This window comes from Ictalurus furcatus, chromosome 9 (genome assembly GCF_023375685.1).
Source record: "Ictalurus furcatus strain D&B chromosome 9, Billie_1.0, whole genome shotgun sequence".
NCBI classification, from domain to species: Eukaryota; Metazoa; Chordata; class Actinopteri; order Siluriformes; family Ictaluridae; genus Ictalurus; species Ictalurus furcatus.
In genome coordinates, this window is record NC_071263.1 from 3,046,939 (window position 1) to 3,068,072 (window position 21,134).

At 41.2% G+C, this 21,134-nt stretch overlaps 1 protein-coding gene across 3 annotated transcripts; it reads right to left on the reverse strand.

Moving 5' to 3' along the window:
- Positions 1 to 655: 655 nt before the first annotated feature.
- On the reverse strand, positions 656 to 9,168 carry znf395a (zinc finger protein 395a). Of its 3 annotated transcripts, none has more exons than XM_053632339.1 (10): positions 8,893 to 9,168; positions 6,687 to 6,929; positions 6,423 to 6,610; positions 6,228 to 6,334; positions 5,939 to 6,129; positions 5,729 to 5,829; positions 4,429 to 4,651; positions 3,340 to 3,435; positions 2,609 to 2,730; positions 656 to 2,251 (listed from the first exon to the last, which is right to left on the reverse strand). In XM_053632339.1, the coding sequence occupies exons 2-10, from the start codon at positions 6,888 to 6,890 to the stop codon at positions 2,140 to 2,142; spliced, it is 1,344 nt and encodes a 447-aa protein (XP_053488314.1). In that variant the 5' UTR covers positions 6,891 to 6,929; positions 8,893 to 9,168; the 3' UTR covers positions 656 to 2,139. The 3 variants fall into 3 exon arrangements, with proteins under 3 accessions (XP_053488314.1, XP_053488317.1, XP_053488315.1); XM_053632342.1 differs by lacking the exon at positions 8,893 to 9,168 and adding an exon at positions 8,564 to 8,884; XM_053632340.1 differs by lacking the exon at positions 8,893 to 9,168 and adding an exon at positions 8,454 to 8,884.
- Positions 9,169 to 21,134: the final 11,966 nt, after the last annotated feature.

A 21,134-nucleotide genomic window follows, 5' to 3' on the forward strand; every position in this document is an offset into this window, starting at 1 on the left:
TTTTTTGGTTTGTTTTTCTACTGTAGATTTGCAGAGATGGTTAGCTAAATTATATAGCATGATACACATGGTGTATGGTAGAAACGCCCTCAAGTATCGTGGTGTGACATGTCTGTCGTATCGCCCACCGTATCCTACCTGTCGCTGACCCGCTGACCCGACTTCTGATTGGTCTACAGACTGAATAACGAAGCGTACGCGGACTTCCCTAGGACAACTTTTTTTTTTTTTTTTTTTAAACAGTGCAGAAATAAAAGTCCTTCGCAGCCGTGAGTAGATCTGTGACCGATATTTTGTTAAGAGACGTGGCTTTTTTTAATAAACGCACCTCTAAATATGATAAGTCTTTAAGTCTTGCATTTACAAAGCGCAAATTGTTCAGTGTTTTATATCGGACATCTTTTTGAGTTACAAATCTGAGCGACAAACGGAATAAAGACAGAAGAACATATCGACAGCGGCAAATGAGATCTAAATGATTAGGATGATCTTTCACAGCACGAGAGATATTACAGACCTCAAGAGACTTTTCCAGAATCCAGAAGTCCTTGTGATTATACAGGACTTTATTCGATTTTATTAAATATATACTGTGTATATATATATATATGTGCAGTGCTCTTCTGTCGAAAGTAGAAAAAACAATAACGACACGTTGACTTACATAGAAAGTGTATTAAAACATGAAAATGACGATTTCAAAATGTAAAACTCCAGAGCCATTTCATGCAAAATACTGTACAGGTTATAACTGATGAGCACGATGATGATGATGATGATGATGATATTGTCGTATGAAGATAGTTCAGACTTTGGCGAACCTGATGATGAACCTCCTCGAACGTTCGTTCATCTCCGTATCCCAAGGTTAACGCCGTGTAAAGCCGACAGTTTCGGAGCGGGCGTTCAAAACGGAAAGACGCGATAACAGTTCGAAATATGAACACGAATCGGATGCTTGGACCCCAAAAATATCGAGCGTTTCCACTCAACTGTCGACGGGTTTGTTTTGCCAGAGTTTTGTCTCACGAACCGCAACCTCATTCTGAAAGAATGTTCCTTTCGTTCGGTTTTTAATTAGGAGATCGTCTCAGAACGCGTCATAATCAGCTACGTCCTTTTTACAATCGCACGCTGAAACAAATCCAGGATTCTGGCTCTTTACACAGAGTCCAAGTAGTGCAGCTGGGTGATGATAAGGGAGGGATGAGATATACAAGTGAAAACAGGACAACAGAAAAAGGGGTTCATTTGGAACGAAAGGCGTACGATAAGAACGAAAACAACCATCGCTGAAATCAAATCTCGCTGGACGAATTCGCCTTCTGGAGCCGAAAAAGGAAAATGTCTTTCGCACGTAAGATATGAGATGATAGATGTAGAAATAGACGGATCATGACTGCAATCACAGTCATTAGACGTCTTAATACAAAAAAAACAACAACAACAAACAAAAAGTGTTTGGTTGGTTTTTGGCTTTTTTTTTTTTTTGCTCTTTTTGTCGTTATAAAAACACGTAACAGCACGTAACAGCTGGTATACATGGCATACATAAACATAAAAGGCGTGTATGCTTTTAAAGCACGTCCATACAAATCACTTTCACCGTCGAGCTGCCGTTCACTTCCTGCCCTGAAAAACGAAACAAAACCCAAATACGAAAAAGCAAAGAAAGAAAAAAAAAAAACGACGTCTTTCTGTAAAACCTCGGCTTTTTCGAATCGCCGAAAAAAAATACAAAAAAAACGATGAAACAGAAAGACGGGTCGGGTTTTCTGGAATGACTGCGAATCTCTCGCGGTAAACAAAAGAGTCACCATACGGAGTGTCACGACCCTCGATTAATCTGAGCCGTCACAGAAAATATGGCTGTTGCATATCGAAAGAAATCGGCACCGAGCGGACGACCTCAGGAAGACTGACGCGGTGTGAGAGACCGACTGCGGCGTAGATCGGTCCGCAGTTAACGCTGCGCCATAACGGTAAAACGTCTCTTATAAAATGTACAGAATTTTAAAAAAAACGAAAAAAAAGAAAGGTTGTTCGTCTGTTTTCCCTCCACCGCGGTGTAGCTGATCCACCTGTTCACGTTTAATTCCTCGGTCTCTGGTTCGGACGTCGTTCAGCTCAGCACCAGATTCAGTCCAAAAATCTCTGGCAGGCTTTTTTCCAGCGACAGGCCGTACACCACTGATCCCGGTGCTCGATACCGTACACCTTCCGGCACTTTTTAGCCTCGCCTCGAACCCTCCTGTTAGGAGAACCAATAGGAAAACGTTAACTGCTCAGTAATACAACGTTACAGAAAAGCTGACACGCAAACCAAATGATAATGTAGATGATGTTCTTAGAATTATTATTATTATACAAGATTATTATTATATAGAAGATGAGTTTAGATAGGTTGTCAATATATATATATATATAAAAACATTTTAAGTACATGACATGAAAATAAAACCGTGCCTATAAAAAAATGCCTATAAATTGATAAATGTGTCAATTCGGTATTTAAGATATTTTAATGCTAATGGTCTAGACATACCTCTGATATTTTCTCCCTAAAGAATAATAAATAAATAAAAGGGCGAGGATGAAGCGGACGAACCGTGAGGCGCAGTGGCTTCTTGGAGGTGAAACACTGGCGAGGTGTGGAGGCCTGGAGGGGGCGCTGTGGCTCTGGAGCCACTGTTCACCTACGCTGACCGAACGACGCCGGAATGGAGCGGCCTGGAGACGCGAACAGAAACACAACCTCAGCACACAAGATCGCACCACGGTCACGTTATAATACTTTGAGTATTTTCATGACTTTAGGTTTGGTAATAAATAAATAATTGAACAAAATCAGACTCAAAAAGACTCAAGTATTTGAAAAAAGTGTCACGATAAATTTAATTGCGTCACAATAAATTACAACATTTATATACGATACGTATCATGCAGTATATTTACACAAATAAATGAACAAGTACAACGTCTGCAATTTGATGATTTGCTCACTAGATGGCAGTGTATCGCCATAACTGAGAGTGGCAGCAGACCAAGGACCAAAACAAACACACCATGGACATTTTACAGCCTTGAGGAAAACACACAGTCTATTCAACCTTTGCTTCGACTTAAGATTTCACACTATGGCCTGCTTCATTGCCTAAACCCACAACGTGCACACCAGCACATGTTCGACTCAACAGTCAGCAAGAGTCACACTGAGTCATAACACATAGCAGAAGCGCCATCAGCACCTCTGGATCTGAGCACGTACTTAAAACACCGTGGCAGAATTTCCCAACATGTTCCCAGTCAAAAGGTTAAGCTGGTGGAGAAGAAGCTGACCTGTTTGTTCTGGTGTGGCGTGACGAGAGGCGCCCAGCGAGGCAGGACAGGCACACACACGGCTTTACACGGAGTCAAACCAACAGGAGGCGGAGCCTGTAAAGCAACACGCCAGAAAGGCTCGATGAGTTACGATTCTTACAACAACAATCCTTCCGAAAGCCAACGGTTTGCGTGTTTGGATGGACGTCAGGCTTGAACAGCGGTTTAATTTTTTCTGACAGAAGCGCAGCTGCAAATCTTAGTTTTATATTAACACGCTCGCTACGTTAATACGTTATATAGCGGCAGCTCATTCACAGGGACGTGTAGGACAGATGCTTCACATAAACGCATTAAAAAAAAAACACGGTGTCATCGTCGACGTGGCGACGTCTTCCGTAAGGAGCAATGTGTTTATGGAAGGAGTCTCCAGTAACAGGCGCTAATTGAAATAAACCAACTCGGGGACGTGCTGTTATTGGCGCGTAGATGATTATTTCCCTATAACAGCATGACACTGAGTCATTTATTCCGTATGTAATTCTGTTACTTCACTCCGTAACTGCATCACGCAATGGTTTGTACTTTTTTTTTTTTTTTTTTTTTTTTACACAACTTCCTTTCAGGTTAGTCGTAGCCCGTTTAATTCTCGCCACTACCTGAAAACCCCATGTCATACGACAGCTGCTAATCCAGAGTCGGAGCTTAGACGTGTTTCCGCTGAGTGCAAAGGAGTTGGGTTTCTGGAACAAAACCAAAAAAGCCAAACCAAAGGCTTGTGAAACCCCGGGTTAACCACAGGCAGTTTGATAAAAGGGTGCCGTTGTTGGTTTTTGTTAAAAAAAAAAAAGCCTACATTTTGACTAAAATACGAGTGGATCTTGCGTAAAGCATGACCACAGTGTGTTATAAAGACTTTTTAACCATTAAAACACAAATTTTTGGAAAAAAAAAAAAAAAACTACACTATGTGTCCTTCTTATGTTGCCTGCTGTTACGTAATAACATAACAGTAACATAAGTACCGCAATATTGTGGTAATATCGTGGTTACCATAGTGCATCACAGTAAGACAACAGGACAAGGTGCTCATGTCACGTGACCCACCTGGTACGAGTGTTCGGAGTGGACCTGCCAGAAGCTGCTGGGGGCCGACTGGCTGAGCGGGCTGGGTTGAAGAGGCTCCGGCGTCGGTGGAGAGGATCTCCGATGGCTCGGACTGGAAGGCGATCCGGAGCCGGCCGGAGCTGCCGGTTGTTCCGCGTCCTGGTAGATTTCCGTGTAGTAGAAGTCTTCTTCTCTTTGGCAGCGCTCCTGTTCGCTCTGTCGGCTGGTGAAGGCGAGCACAGTACAGCGTGAGAGCAAGCTCCGGATTTCAAACAGCTCCAAATGAGAGAGGCGAGCAGATGACGCGTTTCTAAAAAGAGTTCCGGAACCTTCTAAGAAACGTAAAGGGTTCGGAACGACCCTGTTAAATAAAACGTTTCTGCCAAAGATCTGGAACCTTCTATAAAGCTTAAAAAGGTTCTGGAATAATCCTGTCCAAATTAAAATGTAGTTCTTGGACAATTAAGACGTCAGTTAAGACATGCTTCGACTGAAGTTCTGGAACTTTTTTATGCAGTAAAACGTTCCAGAAATCAGTTACGATGTGTTTCTGCTGAGGTTCCGGGCTTTCCCCCGGGGAATCAAAGAGTTCTAGAACTATTCCAACAGTTACAATATGCTTCTACTGCGGTTCCGGGCTTTCTCGGGGAACCAAAGAGTCCTTGAGCTATTCTGTCAGTAAATACTTCTTTCTACTAAAGTTCTGGAACTCTATGAGGAAGTAAACAGTTCCAGAAATCAGTTAGGATGCATTTCTATTCAGGTTCTAGGCTTTCTTGGGGAACCAAAGCGCTCCAGAACTATTCCGACAGTTACAATATGTTTTCTTCTGGGCTTTCTTGAGGAACCAAAGATTCCAGAGCAGTTCAGACAGTTTCAGACATGTTTCCACTGAGTTTCTGGGCTTTCTTGAGGAACCAAAGAGTTCCTGAACTATTCTTTCAGAAAACAAATGTGTCTAATAAAGTTCTCAAACTTCCTAAGGAACTAAAGAGAACATCTTCGAACAAGAATTTCACAATTCCAGGACGTGACCGTTATGGAAAAGTACAGTAACAAAGGGACTTCATGCAGAACCTCTATGACAAGCTAAGAACCCTTGAAGGATTGTTGTTGGTTTTTTATTTTTTTTAAAGTTTAGGCTGTTCTGTAAAGCGTGCCACTGACCAATCAGCAAGCTCTGGTTCCTGATACCTACTCTGGAACATTTCTGAAACTACGAACCAGGAATGAAAATAGGTCCTGGTTCTTTGCGAGTTCTCGAGTGGTTTCGGAAAAGGTTCCTGTTGTGGAAACTTACCCCAGGTGAAGAGTACGAATGTGGCGCTTCATGCCTACAATAGTGGTGAGGATTTTGCCACAGTTTGGCCACAGGCACCTGTACGCCACCTTCACCGAGTTCTAAATGAAATAAAGCAGGTAGGAATACAATTTAGTCCCACAAAAACATTTTTTTTTTTAAATCCCCTGCTGTATATTAAACCTCGCAAAACCAGAAGGAAGTATTTACCTTGCGTTTCCTCGGTGCTGGTTCATCAAACAACACTTGATCCATCTCCATGTCCAAGCCATCGTCGACAGGAGGGGTGCGGTCCGCCTCTGCGTCAGGTGGAGACGGCGCAGGACTGCTGTTTCCATGGTCACAGCTCCAGTAACCACCATCAGACATTTCGCTACCAGTGCTATCTGTCCCGTTTGACACTGTGAACAAAAGTTATGCATAAATATATATTTTTTTTTTAAAAAACACATTTGACATGGCAAAGGAAGTCACACCAAAAATCTGGAAGTCAGCCAACCTGGCGCTGGTTCTCCATGAACGGGGCTTTGGATCATTGGGCTGCAGGACAGACTGGTTAGCACCATAGCAGCCATGATTTCGTCCATGTCGGCGCTCTCTACGCTCCTGAACAGAAGATCAGAGAAGATCAGAACCAAGCCGAGACGATTCAAGCAAACAGAAATCCCTGACGAAAGCCAAAGCAAAACCAAACCTTTTTGGCACGTCGATTGATAAAGACACGGGGTGAGCGAGGACGCCTGACGGGCTCAACCACACGTCCTCCAGTTTCCGGTGCACGCGCTGATTGAGCTGCTGTATGAATATGGACACCTCGTTGTCCACGTGGTTGTGCTGCTCCACAGCGCCAGCACGCTCTTGTCCACCACAATGCACGTACACCTGAGACACACGAAAACAGATCAGAAAGCAAAATCGACAAAACATCGTCCTTCGATACTTCAGAACTCCTGCTTACCCGCTGTCCCGGGTGCAGTTTGACCCTGTGGACACCGTGGACTCCTGCTCCGATCCCGGAGATCACAGGAACGCCGTCGGTGTCTCCGTGTCCTCCTACGTCCACGAGACCCTCTGCTGAAGAGTTGCACACCAAGGCTCCTAGTGGAGAGCGCTTCCCTAACCGGCTCCTCGGAAGCACCGTCGCTGTTAGCACCTTCTCCATCGTTACTCCTGCAGGAGATCAGCTGCACCAAGAGAAAAGCTGAGGAAGAGGAAAAGTTTGGGTTACAGACTAGCTGCAAATCACAGGTTCAAACACGTTATCGTTTCCATAGTAACAGCTCGTTCGCATTCAAATGTCCAGATGTTTGTTTAACATGTATGGAAGGAGGCTCCAGTGTCTCCATTTTTATATGTTTTTCAACCACACAACAGGTCAACTAACCAACAAACGCCGGTCAAGGTAGATCCTTTGCTTTCGTTAAGTGCTGAACGAGGCTTGACTCGATCGCACGCCGAGTCTCCTTAATTCCGCCATAATCAAACATCACTTTCCTGAGAACTACGGCAGGCGACTAGAAGCGATTAGGTAAGGACGGTGTTAAAAATACTGCGATATAAAACAGCGCGCCGTGCGATAATTAAAGCCTAACTGTACACTCAAACCCCCGCTGATTACACCCTGACTCAGCAGCCCGGCAATCAGGTGTGTGTCCACTCACCGGCCGAGTTACTCAAACACCACGACACGGTATGATGCAAAATCCTGAAAGACCGGGCGTCACACTTTGACTCATCAAACGAAAACCAGTCAAAACTTGACATCGACACCACGATCTCACGATCATCGGTTCAGGACTCGACCGTTCGTGAGCCAAATCACGTAGCGCAACCACTGACATTTGGAAAGGTCGTGGACTTTTCTTTTACACTTTATTTGGACTTTCCCTCGAACGTCCAAATTAGCATAAAAGAAGATCCGAGTGGGCTGCAACACGATGACACCCGCATACACTCCCTCCTGCGATTCTGGTTAGAGTTATACCCATTATGGGCAAAATAATGAGGGAACGTTCGGCCCTAAAAGCCATTACAATGAAAGGCAGTGGGAAGGAGCGATGCACAGCTGGGTTTTAAGTTTCCATGATTCCGATAAAGGCTGATTCATGAGTGAAAGTGATCTTTATAGAACTTTCCATGCTTTCCAAGTGGCATTCCTCCTCCTGTTGCACCATGGTTATACTACTCTATAAACTTCCCAGTGTCTGATTAGTATTTTTTTTTTTTTTTTGTAATTTAATTATGTTCAGCAACAGCAGGGGTGGTTAATTAATATGAAAACAAAGCTTTCAAGTCACGTGATCCGTTGTAACAATAATGCACAGGTTTCATATATATTGCATAAACAGTTAAGAAGCTCAGCAGTATTTTGTGTCTGTGTGTGTGTGTGTGAGAGAGAGAGAGAGAGAGAGAGAGAGAGACATTTAATCTCCAGCTGCATTACATCCATCACCCACAGGAAATGCCTTGAGTGCACTACACGGGTTCTAGTTAAAGGTTCTAAAGCCTGAAAGATGAAAACAAGGCAAACGAAGCCACCATCACACCCCTCGCGCGCTTCTTGATCAGTTCACAGAACTCACCGGCGCGTCATCGATGTATGGATGACGTCACACTAATGCAGCAGCCTACAGAGATATTCAAGCTCATACACATACACACATATATATATATATATATATATATATATATATATATATATATATATATATATATATACACCCACCTTGTTTATTTTGCCTCTGGTTACTGCAGTAAAAGTGCAATAAAGATCCGTGTATCGCAAAGCAAGCTTGTTCTTCAATGTGCAACACACATACACATACACACACCCACCCGCGTGCGCGCGCGCGCTGTTTGTTTTTCCTTCCTTACAGAATGTCTGTTTAAAGTTCTCGCATGAATACACGAAGCACGCGCTTGCTTTCCCTTAAAGGAATGTCGAACTCCAACACACCCACTCGTTACTTTCACTCGGTCTAATAATACAAAATAAAAAATTGCACAAAAAAAAATCAAATAAATTACAAAAAAAAAACATATAAAAAAACGCTCTCCTAACAAATCCGCAAACGCCGCGCGCTCAACTGCACCACCACGCACGCACTCACGTACATACTAATCTATACCTTAGCTTTTTTCTTTTTTGAATGAACATTTCGTACCTGCTTGTAGTCTTCTCCAGCTCACACTCCCCCTTCTTTCTTTCTTTTTTTTTTTCACTCTGAACTTGCTCTGACCGGCTCCGACTCGAAACCCTTTCCAAATGCGCACTCCTGGCACGCGACAAAACCCGCACCGGATTGCTGAAGGAGCGCGTGCTGTAAAGGCGTGCACCGGTGGGCGTGTCACTCATTCGTTTCAGCTTTCCACTTCGATGGACTTGGTTTGTAATAGGAAGCCTGTCCGCTTGCAGAAGCCTTTCACAGCTCACTTTTACACGGTCAGAGGTCGTTGATTCATCTTCGACCCTCTTAAAACAGATAAATAACACCATCACGTGTTGAGTCTGAACACACCTACGTGTCTAGTTAAGTTGCTTTCAACACAATCAGGGTGTTAGTACAAAATAACACGGAGATGTGTTGTTTATACTTTTTCCCCCTTACAGTTATCCTAAAATGCAATTTGTTCGTACGCTAAAATCCTACTAAAATGCTCACAACGTAAACGAACAACTGCATGACATTCAGGCGACATTTATTAAAAATCATTTCAACGTTCGACAGATGTAAGAACTGGAGAAGATGCATCTTCTTACGAATCTCCCGGTCATCTGGGAAGACAGGAGTCCCACTCCTTTCCATGTGAAAAGCTTTAAAAGAGCAAAAAAAAAATTGTGTTGGTTAGTAGTTAGCTACAAAAATATAGACAAATGCATTTGCTTTACAGAATTGGGTAATTTTGGAAATGTGACCTATACTCTCCTAATGAACAAAATGGCGCTGTAGACTCGCTAGGGAAATCTAGCTAACTTGTGAATATTTCTTTTCCTGCCTTTAGCACCTCACCGCTAATTTATTTGCACAACCTGCAGTAATTAAGTCAACCAACATTATAGTGGAAAGCATTACAACCTACTGTAAACCCCGTCCTCTCTTTTTGTCACGTTAACCTTGTGAAGAACTTTTGGCTTCGACATTACTGAGCTAGCTAAGTTCCGTTAGCCGCTGACTGTCTGCACCTGTTACCCGGCATTAACATTCACCCAATACATGAAGAAACATGACTCTAACCCATCCTCCTAATTCTAATCACTACAGCTTGCCTTCTCAAAAACACTTGCTAAATGTAATTCACGTTAACCCGCTCTCTGTATTACATCATGGCGTACAGGTGTGATGCTACGTTAATGTTAACTTTCAAGAAGGTCATGGGAATATCGCGAGCTGTATGCTAAAGTAATGTTATTACCTCAGGTGAGCGTCTAGGTTAGCATCACTCATCCCTACTGTGACTGATGACGGCATCCAGGTAGCTAACCCTAACTCCGAGCCTCAGATAAGATACAGACCCAGAGATTTATAGAATAACCTCGGTCCATATTTCACAGCCAACATAAACACATGACGCGAGTTGTGTAACGCTAACACTGAGGAAGCAGTACAGGATGTTCACTTTTGAAGCCGTAGCGATAAGTAAACTTAATTATCACTCGCTCAGTTACTGTTTTACAATGAAAACATTTTCGTGAGCTCCCTGACTAAATATCACAAACTCGGCCAGGCGTTTTCAGCAGCGTTAACGCTAAATAGTGATGGACGCTAACTTACCTCTGGTTATTTGGTTTCAAATCAGGACTCAGACTCACGATCAGAAGGTCAAAGCAACGAACATTCACTTTAAGGGAATTCAGAGTTGGATGATGAGGTCGGCAGCGCAGTCCGCAACGTAATCCGACAATAATTTAACACACGTTGTGTTGGTCACTCGGATAGGCTCCCAGCGACCCTGTGTCGGATAAGTGGTATGGAAAATGGATGTTTACTCAACCTTACCTGTATGTGTACTATCCCCTACCGTTTCACTTTTTTGACTGCGTACAATGTTTACAATGTTTAGGGTTTTAAAAAAAAAACATTCTTTGCACGTGTTTACACTTTGTTTCATTTTTGCACCCTGTCTCTGCAACAGTACCAAAAGAATTTCACTGTATATATATGCTTACAGCACTCTTTATGCACATGACGATAAAACTTGAAACTTGAAACATTTGTGGAAGGAGTGTCCAGTATCAGTGTCAGCAACTCACAACTGGGGTTCCCCAGGGGTCCGTCCTGGGTCCTCTGCTCTTTTCTATTTATACTACATCTCTGGGGCAGGTGATTGAGCCTCATGGCTTCTCATATCATTGCTATGCCGATGACACCCAGCTCTATTTGTCCTTCCAGCCTGATGATCCATCTGTCTCTGCACGAATCTCTGCTTGCCCGTCTGACATCTCAAACTGGATGAGGGAACACTGCCTTAAGCTCAACTTGGCAAAATCTGAGATTCTCGTCATCCTAGCCTGCCCCTCAATCAACCACAACCTCACTGTACAGCTCGGCTCAACCAAACTCAAGCCAACCAGGACAGCCAGGAACCTTGGGGTGACTTTTGATGACAGCTTGACCTTTACAGACCACATTTCAACACCTGCACGGTCCTGTAGGTTCATCCTGTACAACATCAAGAAAATCAGACCCTATCTCTCCGAACAGGCTACGCAGATACTACTCTTGTCATATCAAAACTGGACTACTGCAACACACTACTCTCGGGTCTCCCAGCCAGCTCCATCAAACCCCTTCAGATGATTCAGAATGCAGCAGCACGTCTCATCTTCAACCAGCCCAAAAGAACCCATGTCACACCCCTCTTCATCTCCCTCCACTGGCTTCCTGTAGCCACCCGTATCAAATTCAAGGCCTTGATGATCACGTACAAGACCTTGTCTGGAACCGCACACCCTTACCTCAACACTCTCCTGAAGGCTTACGTTCCCTCCCGCAATCTGCGATCGGTTAAAGACCGACGCTTAGAAGTGCCTACTCAGCGTGTCTCAAGGTCCCTTTCCAGAACATTCAAACTAACTGTCCCTCAGTGGTGGAATGAACTTCCAACCTCAATCCGGACAACAGAATCTATCACTATCTTCAAAAAACAGCTAAAGACCCACCTCTTCCATGAACACCTAACTAACCCCTAAAATGCTAACCCCCGCATTATTCATTCAAATAAATAAATAAATAAAACTTTCTCTGGCTCTTACACCTCGACTCTGCTCACTTTGCTTCTCTAGAACTCAATTATAAATCTTGCATTGTAGCACGACTTGTATTGTTCTCTGCTTGATATATCACTTTGCTTGTATTTCCTTATTTGTAAGTCAGGACCATTGTCCCCCGAGTCTTCTGGGATAGGTTCCAGTCTCCCCCACGACCCTATGTAGGATAAGTGGTATGGAATATGGAAGGATGGATGGATGTCTTCAGGACAGAGGAGTTTATGATTTCTCAGTAACATGGCGAGCTGTGCGCATTCTATAAGATGTTTATTTAACATTTATGGAAGGAGTCTCCAGTGTTAGCGCTTTGTAACAGTCAGAGGTAAAGCTGTACACTTTAAGATTTCCGACATCTTCAGGAACTTAAAGTGCACAGTGAGCACTGCTGACAGTTACTGCTCGCATTTAAAGAAGAATCTCATGCACTTTTTTAAATGTTTGGCTTATACATCTCATCATCCTGATGTTTTTAATGTAAGGTGTGTGTGTGTGTGTATAAACAGTTGTGTAACCCTCAATCTATAGTAGTACAGAAGTGTGTGTTTTGAGGCATATCCATTGTAGTGTGTGTGTTGTGTTGTACATGCCGGTTTGAGTCAGTTCCTGGGTTTCTCGGTTCCTCTCTCCAGTTCTTGTAGTAAACAACCCAGCCATGTGGGCAGGATGTGAGCTGTGATTGGCTGAAAGGCGATTCGTAAGACTCACACCCTAAAATCCCGACTTGTTTACGCCAGACTGGTGGCCAGGGTTGCCAGATTGTTCTCCCAAACCCTGCTTCTTCTTCTTTCTTTTTTTTTAAACTTCATTCCTGGAAATAAAAACGTGTTCTTATACTCGGGTATATTTCTGGGAGCATTTTTGCTTGATTATTTTTCACTCAATACTCAGCATTCATGTGTCAGAGCTACAATTTGTCGTGCATTAAGGAGGAATTTCATTTCTAGACTGAGAGTCAAAAAATAAAAGCCCATGCAATTTGGCAACCCTGCGTGCAGGAGGCATTGGCCACAATGGCAAAGAAGGTATTTTTGCAGAGTAGATCATCTAAAAAAGGAAAAGAAATCTCAAGAACAAATGTAAATTTCACCGCATAATGGCAGAATGATGTGCACGCATTTTCACTCACAAGTGCATGCTTTAGTAATAGTAATAGTGCCACAGAAGTCCAGGTGCAATACCAATGCCACAATGCCATGTTTGCACTTTAATCATTAATCAAGTGCATGAGAATTCCACTTTGTTTGGATGTTCAGATGAGCTGCAGTGAGATGTGCAGAGCAGCATGCATGCTTGCAGGGGCAACAGGGAAGTGATTACATAACTGCTTCATAGCATAGCTCAGTGTGGTTTCTAATTACACACACACCATAAATCCTTTATCCGTAAACACAAATCCAGCAACTCCACCCTCGCGCTCTTCTTTTACTCTCTTTAAAAGAGACAGAGAGATAAGTTGCACGAAAAGCAACCATTAAAAAAAAATGTTATATAGATGACAACCCATAGCTTTTCATCGGTTATGTAGGTTACTGTAGTGCAGCCTGTAAATGAGTGCTCGTGACGTCACGCCAGCACGTAACGGAGTTGTGTGTTTGTTTGTTTGTTGCATGCATATTTTTTTCTGTCTCTTGGATCGCACAAGTGATGGTGTTCTTTTATTTTATTTATTTATTTTTTTGGTTAACCCTGCTGTGCTCTTGCATGCACGCGCACACCCAGTGGACGACTCTTACGTGCGCGCTGATGAGTAACTGCTGTGCTGTTGCACTGCGAATAAAAGAAAGTGTACGTGCAGAACGTGCAGAAGAGCACGTGGCTCCGCGAGCTCGCGCTGCACGTCGCATCACAAGCTCCACCTCCCCGCCCCCTTTCACCGTGAGCTCCGGTAAAAACTACTTTTTAGCGCTTTAGCATTAGCCTGCTAATAACCTGATGTACGTAATATGAACTCGATGATAATTACAGTAAGATAATGAATGCCACAGTGGTGTACAGAGCACTTCATTTATAGTGAGTCGATTTGTTTAGTTCAGTACAACAAAGTGATTCGATTCCTTCACTCACTGATTCGTTCCGAGTTGTTCGGTTGTGTGTTTTGTTGTTGTTGTTTTAAACTGAGTGAGGGGCATTTACATAACTTAAATGCCTGCCAGGTTCTATTGACTCATCTGTTACAAAAAAAAAAGATTATATGACCGAATATAATCAGCACCATATTGACAAGTCTTTTAGATCCGGTTCATTTCAAAGATTCTTTCTGAAAGATTCGATTCTTCACATTCTTCCCTTTACTACACCGAAAAGAAAGCTAAAGCCACACCAGATTCTTTAATGACACAACTTAAGTCAGACACTCATTTCATTTTCTTGCATAATTCGTGTTTAGAGTCCAAAATAATTACAAAACTGTGTTTTCTCATCACTCAAATTCACAAGTTCCCAACTCTGGTGCTGGAGAATCCACAGTTTAGTGTTTCTCTTCTCCCAACAGTCCTGATTTAATTGATCAGCTAATTAACAGCTGAGGTGAAGTGATTGAGTTAGAGCAAGAAAAGACTCAAATCAGGAGCAAATAGCACATAGTACATACAGCACAAATAGACGATATAGAAAATGCCACGGTTGAATCAAAGGAAAGCCTAACAAAAAAAGCTTTATAATGGTAGATTTTAAGAACCGGATGTCTTTCGAGGGAATTTAAATAACATTGAGTCATTTCTTTAATTAAATAATAGAATGAACAAAACACAGCACCATACCAATACCAGACCATCCTCAAGCTCAGATAAAATCTGCTTTACTGACCCCCACCACCTCCAACCTTCCACATCCAGTGACCGTTTGCTTTTTAGTTTCTAGGTGGGGTTTCTTTTATTCTGTTTGTCCCTGTTGAAACATACAACAGGTTTCCTCTTCTGTAACTTTTTTGGAAAGGTAGGATATTAACCTTCCATTCTAAAGAGTTGAAATTTGCATAATAATAAGAATATTAATAATGTTTTTTTCATACACTTTTAGAAAAGAAGGATACATCTAGAACCCTTTAAACGTTCGTGTTATCAGTGTCATCTATCTTGTACTGTATATTTTCTTGGAACACGTTCTGTTAGATAAAAAAATGAACCACACTGTTCATTTTCATGGGATGGGGGGGGGGGGAAGACATATAATGACTTCATTTAGCATGATGTCACTTTGTACATCCTGTCTGTGTGTCAAAATGCCTTCCCGAGCCTCTGGACTCTCTCTCATGTCTGTCTTACGTAAACGCCTTTATAATTACAGTGTTTAGACTAGTATTTGAATAATTTAGCTGACTTTAGACTGAGTTTGGAATAAACTGGTTTTCAGAAATGTCTTGTGAATAGTAATCATTCGTGCACTACAGATATAGATATCGAGATTGGGTTGAGAAACTCTGGCATATCCCTTTAACGGAAATAAAATTGCTTACACCATTACAGATACTGTATGTAGAGGTAGAGAGTTCAGCACAGTGGTGTAACCAGGACTTGATTTCAGACGTGGATCAAGAAACGTGTTGAAATAAAATATCTTTGTCATGTGCTCATGCTTTCCCATCAATCAGTGATTCTATATTAATAATGTTATAACTGGTGGTAACGAATAAAATGTGTTTAAACAAACCAAGGGATGCATTCATTTGACGTTAAATATAAAGGAATCGTTATGGGGACATCGTTGATCTTTTATGGACATCGTTATTGTAGAATGAATATACAAAACGTTATTTTTTTAGATGCACTGTACTGTATATAATCATCTGCGCTATGTATCTGTGTGTCACGTTAGCATTGCGTGAATAATCGTGGACGTATGAGGACATATGGCACCGAAAAGGTTGTGACCCAGAAGAATCGAGTCTGACATGTGATCTGAAGGTCTTCCGCATGTGACTGTGAAAGTGTTCATCAGAGCCTGGTATGGCAGTGCAGTCTGGGAGACCGGTTAAAAGGAAATTGAATAATCAGTAATCAAATAAGGAAGTTCACGAACCACAGTTTTAGCATCTTTCGTATTACTTAGAAGCCTACAGAGGTCAGCGATTTCGCAATGAAGAAATAACACAATTTCAGTCAATTCACTAACGTCAGAAAAGAGACCAAAATTGCAAAGTAACTTGGAGGACGTCGCTAGCAAGACTTAAACAGAATGTACGCAGTAACATCACCCTTGTAACAGCTCATAATTCTGACTGTGCTCCAGGAAATAGTGGAAGAAATCTAGAAACGTCAGCGTGGCACGTGAATTCTTGCTCAACCTCAGCTACGTCACTCCAGTTCTCAACTAGAGATGTGTACAGGACTGTTTTCATAATCTGTAATATTTTCTAATGAATTAAGATTGGTTCTATTTCCCAAAAATATAAACCAGCTTCAGAGAAACCACCGTTACGGAGGACGTTATAAATGCATCATGCAGCACCACATGCTCCTGTTGATGAATGTGGTCTTTGTTTGTCCTGCGAGCTTGATGTTTGATGCCGACATGAAATTTAAAAACCTCCAGTGAACGTGACTTTTTTTTTTGTTTGTTGCGTCCTGACGTACAGCTGTGGTCTCTTAAAAAAAACAATAACAATTAACCTCCTATTCATATCTGTATTTGTGTTTTTCTATCAGAAAACATTATCTGTTCATTCCGAATGACATTCGTAGCGTTCTTGCAAAAATTGTGAGAATGTGTGAATGAGAAAAAATGAAAGAAAAAAAAAAAGTTGGTGGGGCCAAGGACTGAACCCTGAGGCACTCCTAGACTAACAGGTCGAGAGAAAGGTTATTGTGTATTAGCATGTTGTCTATTGTTTTAAACTAGAAAGGAACTAGTACCAACTGAGGAAAGGTGAGACTGCCGTACAGTAAGTTTTGTGTAAATAGTACCTACTGTATGGAATACGTAGATCGCTAGTTGTACATAATAAACTCGATGTATTAATCAGAAATCGTTAATAGTCAGTAATAATAATCTCCTTTCCCTGATTCATAGCCTGAAATGTATTTATACTGTCCAACAATGTTTCAGATTTAACTTATTCTAAGTACTGGCTTATACTATCCAGAAAAAAATGACAGCCTAGCTGAGAATTATTATTATTATTATTATTATTATTACTATTATTATTACATTTAAATAGTTTTTTTGTGTGTCAAAAAAACTCAACGGCTCTCTCCAGATTATTTCAGAATAAGCTGTTAGTGAAAGAAAACTTGATTTGATTTAATTTCTGGTGTAACACTTTAGGCAAAATGTCTTAAAGGGTAAATAAGCTACTCTTACTTTACCTGAGCGAGAACTGTTGTTACAAGTGTTAAGATTATTAGGCTTAACGGTACTGTTGGCTGTTTTATCAGACCTCACCTGAAGCTCAGTAATACCCAACCTGCACGACTAGCCTGTAACACCTGAAGGCTATAGTATAAGTGAGAGTTTTCTGGAGTAACATGATTGACAGGTAGGTAGAGAAACCTGCTTATCCTGATTTCATTGGGCATCTAGTTGACAATTTTATCTTGAGACACGACAGAGACTAAAGTCCCTCTTAATAGTGAGGAAAAGTATTTAAATGGAAGAAAAACCCCCGCCACAGATACATTTTCTCTCGTTTATTTTCATGCCATTGTGTGTGGCATACATGCGTATAAAATAGTTTAAAAAGAAAAGAGGTTACAAGGAGTTGACTAGGTTTTTGCATGTTTTCAGTCACACAGACACACACGACATCCTTGGTTGTGTTACGGTTCACGTCCTATTCGCAAAGCTCTACCGCAGGTGATTACTGTTTAACTGGTGATGGCTTGGCGTGGGCCTCGTTTATCACGCTGGAAAACAAACAGGTTTTCTGTCAATCGTTTGCAGAGTATTTACACAAGTAAATGTGGTATTCATGAAAATCCAGTTAGTTTAGCTCTTGAGTTTGTGTAAATAAGGACACTCGGTAAACTGTACCTCGATTGATCGGCTTCGAGTCGTGTAATTAATGATGAGTTACTGCGATTTTATAAACCGATTCGAGTTTAAATCGCTTATTCATGTCAATTACACACCGGTTTAATAAACGTTTTGTGAAAGTCGAAGCTATAAATTAACATAAGACTTGCTGTTCAATTAGGACACAAGTAATGGCGTCCTATAAAAGGAGGAAGAGTTGGCGTGTGTCTAGAGAGATATGCGCCACAGTGGCTGAGCAGCATTACTGGAATATTTAGCGTCCGGTTGCCATTTTGTCGTTTTTAGCTCTCTGTGCGCTTTGTCTCTATGGTGTTTTGTGCACATGGCTAAATATAAAATCAGCACTTTGCAGCCATTCATCAATGTACGCATGTTTTATGAAGAGTTTGATGAAGAGATGAGAGTTTTATGAAGAAAATCAGGGAAACGTTTGTACATCTGGTGGGAATTTTTTTGTTCGGTTTGGCGTATGGGGAAAAAAAAGGGAAAAAAAAGACTCGCAACATGATTGATAAACGAGGCCCAGTGCGAACCATTTATACAGACAGACTGTAGTGTGAGCTGGAATGTGTCTTTTATAATTATAGAATTTTAGGGAAATTCTGGGAAATAATTGTCTGAGTAGCTTTACCAAAAGCTACTCTTTAATTTTCACATGTTAGTTGTTAATCGCTTCTAGTTCGGTTAATAATAATAATAATATGGGATAAATCTAGAAATACTTCGCTTTTAGTGTTCTGAATTTCGCGCAAACTTCGCGTAGACTTCTTTTCAGAAATTTCAGATTCCCCAACACCGAAGGTAAAATTATAAATCCTCATACACTTTTATAATATTTAAAACATCATATGTTTGCAAGATAAAGTGACCTACACCCCGTAGAGATAGCTGGTTTAGATATTACTTTAAACATGTTATTGTTTTAGAAATGAAACATTGATCAGTGCAGTTCCATGAAATTGATTGTAACTGTGGAGATAAAGCTCACTCAGAAAGTTCCTATCCCAGTCTAAAACCTTTTCAGTGGGCACCATAAAGGGTTTGTCTCCTCCGAGGAACCGCTAATATATGGTTTCTTGTCGAACCCCTTCAGAAATCTAGAACGCTTGAGGACCCCAGTTATTATTTTTTTTTTTTGTAAGACTGTACGGTGATGGTTCTTTAAGAGTAGGCTTGAACGTTTCAGTTCTCTATGTTCTTCCTGGCGAAGGTAGAGCAGGTTCCTCTGACTCTTGTGGTGTGCTAGACGCTCTTACTCATGCTTGTGATGTTAATATCAATACCACCAAGATCAATCATCCGGTTCCTCTGCTAGCCAGAAGCTTTGGCTTATTGCACAGTGAGTCATGATGTAAAAGACGGAGCTCCATTCGTGAAGATTTCTGGAACCTTCTTCTCTCCGACAGTTTCGTAGATGTGCTAAAGTCGTGGTATGGAAACAGCAAGGTGTGGGAGGTGTTATTAGCATCTTTTTTGAGAGGTTTTGTCTTTTTTTTTTTTACATTTTTTTTATGGTAGGCATTTTCAGTGTGCGTAGACAGAGTTCGAGACTCAATTCCATGAAAGATTTGGTTAAATCCTGAGCGGGATGATGCCGTTCCTGTAGAAGATAAGAGCATTGACGGATCAAAGACAGAAGCTCTATTTATTGCTAGTTCATGTGTGCAAAAACGTGATTTGCGTGCATACTCATCGTCATACACCCTACAGAGCCACCATGACACCGTTCACCGCCGTCTGTGGGCTGCGTTCTGCGGCGGGAAAAAATACATCATGATGTTACAAATATATAATCTGTTTTTACATTTTTGCAAGACATGGCATCCTTAGAAGAGATTACTTATTATTAAAACGATCATTTTTTTTAGTCAGTTATTTGTAAATGAAGCTATAAATATGTGTATTTCATCCTTCCAGAGATGGAAGTACTTCCTCAGACGGAAGAATCTGTGAATTTTGAAGTCTTGCAGCACTTTTTATTTTCTCTTTGGGCTCTATTCTGAAAAACATTTGTGTTTTGCAAATAAAACACTGTTAGCAAGTTAACAAGTCTAGCAACTCTAACTAGCTACACTTCTAGCTCAAAGTAAACAAGACTAGAAACTAGCTAACACTGCTAGCTCAAAGTAAACAAGACTAGAAACTAGCTAACACTGCTAGGTCAAATTAAACAAGACTAGAAACTAGCTAACACTGCTAGCTCAAAGTAAACAAGACTAGAAACTAGCTAACACTGATAGCTCAAAGTAAACAAGACTAGAAACTAGCTAACACTGCTAGCTCAAAGTAAACAAGACTAGAAACTAGTAAACACTGCTAGCTCCAAGTAAACAAGACTAGAAACTAGCTAACACTGCTAGCTAAGAAAGTAAACAAGACTAGAAACTAGCTAACACTGCTAGGTCAAATTAAACAAGACTAGAAACTAGCAAACACTGCTAGCTCAAAGTAAACAAGACTAGAAACTAGCTAACACTGCTAGCTAAAAAAGTAAACAAGATTAGAAACTAGCAAACACTGCTAGCTCAAAGTAAACAAGACTAGAAACTAGCTAACACTGCTAGCTAAAAAAGTAAACAAGACTAGAAACTAGCTAACACTGCTAACTCAAATTAAACAAGACTAGAAACTAGCTAACACCACTAGCTCAAAGTAAACAAGACTAGAAACTAGCTAACACTGCTAGCTCAAAGTAAACAAGACTAGCAACACTGGTTTGGTAAGAAACTACCGTTGAGCTAACAGTGGTAGTTTAAAATAAATACAGAAGTGCTTAATTTTTGCAACTGATGGCACAAGTTGTAAGTAAACTACATTTTTATTACTTGTATTATTTTTTTTTTAGGGGGACGAGATTTCGTTTTGAAAAACACTGCTACCTCAAAATAAATAAGACTAGCAAGTCTAGCACACGGGTAACGCTGCTAGCTCAAAGTTAGCGACACTAGTAAACCTGAACCTTTAAAGTTAACAACTGTAGCCTCAAAGTAAACAAGACTAGCCACTCTAGCAAATGGCTAGCTCTGATACCTTAGCGTTAGCAACACAAACAACCAGTGAACACTAACTGCTAGCTTAAATACATAAGTGCCTCATTTTCTGACTGAGGGTGTGTGAAAATCACAAAATTTTAATGAAAAGTGTATGTAATTTGAAATGGTATTTAAT

What these genes read in the sequence shown, in the direction of transcription:
- znf395a (XM_053632339.1), bottom strand. Translation starts at nt 6,890, where the DNA reads ATGGAGAAGGTGCTAACAGCGACGGTGCTTCCGAGGAGCCGGTTAGGG. An exon ending in ATTCGTACTCTTCACCTGGG is followed by an intron (nt 4,652 to 5,728) that starts GTAAGTTTCCAC and finishes CGCCTTCACCAG; the next exon opens with CCGACAGAGCGAACAGGAGC. An exon ending in AGAAGCCACTGCGCCTCACG is followed by an intron (nt 2,252 to 2,608) that starts GTTCGTCCGCTT and finishes TTCTCCTAACAG; the next exon opens with GAGGGTTCGAGGCGAGGCTA.